Consider the following 3,522-nt stretch of genomic DNA (forward strand, 5'->3'; position numbering starts at 1 on the left):
CACCATCAACACCACAAAATAAAGTTGAATTCTCAACTACCTACATACTGGCTGCACCGATGGATATAAATAGATATAAATAAGAAAAAAGCTCAGGTTGAGACAACCTCAATCAAGTTAGTTAGATTGTTAATTTGATAATTATAATGTTTCACTCCTATGGAGTTGGAGTGACTTATTAGTATTTTTGGTTTGAACCGGTTGGTACTAGTTTACCTCTAGTCATTTGCCAGAGTTAGAGTACAGTCACCCCATAGAGTTTTATTCCGGTGCACAACTGCCAATAGTAGTTGTGATTTTTAGTCGTCATCCAAAAATGTGCAAATAAATGTGTATATATAGGTATACCTTGAGAAGTGGAGAGTACGTGGTATGGAGTGAGAGATGACGACAGTAGTAGTTGAAGTGCTTGGCGTTAATGGAGGAATTGGAAACACCAGTTATGCCAAAAACTCCCTTCCCCAGGTTTAATTCATTTAACTATAATAATCCCTTCATGCAATTACAAATCTAGTACTCAGTACTTTTTAATGTTTAAGAAAACATGATTTTCTAAGTTGTTTTTTTTTTTTTTTTTTCTGGTTAATGCAGCAAAAGGCGATACTCAAGACAAAGCCAATTACAGACCAAGCAATAACGAGCCTCTATACTTCCAGCCTAAACCTTAAGACCATCTCCATTGCAGACTTGGGCTGTTCTTCAGGCCCCAACACTTTCCTCACCGTCTCGAACCTTCTCAAAGCCGTGGATAGGGTGCGGAAGAAGCTCCGGCGAGATTCGCCGGACTTTCAGATTTACTTAAACGACCTTCCCACCAATGATTTCAATTCCATTTTCCGGTCTTTGCCAACCCATCAAGAGGAGTTTAAGAGAGAGATGGGAGATGGGTTTGGGCAGTGCTTCTTCAATGGAGTTCCTGGCTCATTTTATGGAAGACTTTTCCCCGCCGACACTCTCCATTTCGTTCATTCTTCTTACAGTCTCCAATGGCTATCTCAAGTATATATATATATACCTACATGCTTTATTTAATTAATTACTTGATTTTAATTTTCTCCATAACCCTAATAATTATTGAAGAATTTATTTGTTTGATCAGGTACCTAAAGGAATAGAAGACAACAAGGCCAACATTTGCATGGCACCGGGAAGTCCACCTAACGTGAGAAAGGCATTCTCTGCTCAGTTCGAAATAGATTTTTTAACCTTTCTTAAGTGTCGTTCAGAAGAACTGGTGAAAGGCGGGAGAATGGTTTTAACCATACTGGGCAGAAAAAATGAAAAACCTTCTTTCCTCATTATAGAGCTCCTAGCCATGGCCCTTAATGAACTTGTGTCAGAGGTAGATAAATATTCAATTCTAGTACAAGTGATAATATGTATATATTATATTCCTTTCCTTTTCTCTTCTATTTCAATTCTAGTATAAGTGATAATATGTATATATCTGATATGAGAATTGATAATTTGATGCAGGGTTTAGTGGCAGAAGAGAAACTAAATTCATTTAATGTTCCTATGTACACGCCATCTCTAGCAGAAGTGAAATCCTTACTTGAAAAGGATGGTTCTTTCACCATTAACAGCTTGGAGGCCTTCCAAGTTCATTGGACTGGGAATGAATCTGATGTTGAGAATATTAGCGACAAAAACAATGGTGGATACAACGTTGCTAGGTGCATGAGAGCTGTTACAGAGCCTACCCTTGTTAGCCACTTTGGAGAAGGAATAATTGAGGATGTGTTCCCAAAGTACAGGAAGATGATTGCTGATTACATGTCCAGGGAGAAGACTGAGTTCACTAATGTCACTGTCTCTTTGGTTAAAACGTAATGACTCGATGGCAACACACATTATTGGCCCCTTAATTGTCTGGATAGCTATATATCACTCTATCATAGTTTGACATATCTTGGTTATGATATCTTTTGTTTGTTTGTTTGTTTTTTTTTTTTTTTTGTTTTTTTTTTTTGGGGGGGGGGGGGGGGGGGGGGTCCCTTCACCCCATCTATCAAGAAAAGTAACGCACAATTGATTAAAAATGTGTTAGATGCATATAATGTTAGTATGTTACATTCTCCTACAAAAACAAGTAGTGTTAGCTTGCATGGAAATAAATACAATCCTTATATTATGGACTAGGGTTCACAGTGCAATTTGTGGATCTTGGTGCATATGTATGTATTTTATGTTTTGAGTTCTTGTGTTATGTATTATGAAATTCTGTATTAAGAATATGAATTTTGTACCTGAAATAAATTATTAGTTGTGTGTTTTATGTTATGAATTATGTGTCTTGTGTTGTAATATTTTGTGTCTATCAACACAAATTTTGTACCTAAATCATATTTGAAAAATAATTAAATATATAACATGTGTCTTGTATTGTAATTTTTATTGTCTTATGTTTTCTATATCTTACACGTATAAATTCTGTACCCGTCATTTTGATTTAGGGTCCACAATGCTACGTGACATTATATAAACTGCCAAATAAGTAAGGTTGGTGTAGGTCTTGCCAAATTAAGTTTAAGCCTGAAAATCTAAGGCCTAAGACTAGGCATGAGCTTATAAGTAGTTTTTTTTTTTTTTTTTTTTTTTTACAATAATTGTTATATCATGAACTAGGGTCGTATTGTGTTGTGGACATAGTTCAAAACGACATTTAGATTATTTCCCGCAATTAACATATTAAATAAATTTCATTAATAAATTATGTTCCTATTACAATTAATATATTATGTACTTGCCTTTAATCAATTATATACCTATTATAATTAGCATATTATCTACCTGCATTTGACATATTATGTACATTCAATTAATAATATCAATGTCGTTTTGAACTAAGATCAACAAATCAAGGTAGACTATGATCCATATAGTATAATTTGTTTTTTTAAGGTTCAACCTGATCTTACAATAGGTCTGACCTGGTCTTAGCGACAACAACAATGGTGCAGCATACAACATTGCTAGGTGCATGAGAGGTGTTACAGAGCCTACTCGTGTTATTAGCCACTTTGGGAAAAGAATAATTGAGGATATGTTCCCCAAGTACAGGAAGATGATTGTTGATTCCTATCCCAGGGAGAAGACTGAGTTCACTAATGTCACTGTCTCTTTGGTTAAAACGTAATCACTCGATGGCAACACACATTATTGGCCCCTTGTCTGGATGCTCCTTTCGCTAGCTATCAGAGTTTGACATATCATGGCTGAGTTCTAAGTACATGTATACTCCTTATTTTTACTACCTTACGTTTACTCTACGAATGATTAGTTATCTTTATCCTGTGGGTCTCAATAAAAATATCGATATCAACATTTTGTAAGAGGGCTAAAACTTAGGAGTAGAAATAGTATTTTCTTTTTATTAAACAAGTTAGGCCCTAGGTCCTTGATAGTAGACTAGCCTATTATCACCTCTAGTAGGTGTTATCAAACAAAGTGTTTTCTAATATTGTCACAGTTAAGTTTTTTCTCCAGTTTTTTATTATATTTAAATTAAACATGTCAAAA

The 3,522-nt window shown here is 35.0% G+C and overlaps 1 protein-coding gene across 1 annotated transcript; it reads left to right on the forward strand.

The window, feature by feature from the left end:
- Window positions 1-373: 373 nt before the first annotated feature.
- Window positions 374-1,902, forward strand: LOC115999003 (salicylate carboxymethyltransferase-like). Its single transcript, XM_031238718.1, has 4 exons — window positions 374-465; window positions 592-999; window positions 1,100-1,342; window positions 1,477-1,902. The coding sequence occupies exons 1-4, from the start codon at window positions 385-387 to the stop codon at window positions 1,831-1,833; spliced, it is 1,089 nt and encodes a 362-aa protein (XP_031094578.1). The 5' UTR covers window positions 374-384; the 3' UTR covers window positions 1,834-1,902.
- The last annotated feature ends 1,620 nt before the right edge of the window (window positions 1,903-3,522 follow it).

The sequence above is a fragment of the Ipomoea triloba genome, chromosome 1, assembly GCF_003576645.1.
Source record: "Ipomoea triloba cultivar NCNSP0323 chromosome 1, ASM357664v1".
NCBI lineage: Eukaryota > Viridiplantae > Streptophyta > Magnoliopsida > Solanales > Convolvulaceae > Ipomoea > Ipomoea triloba.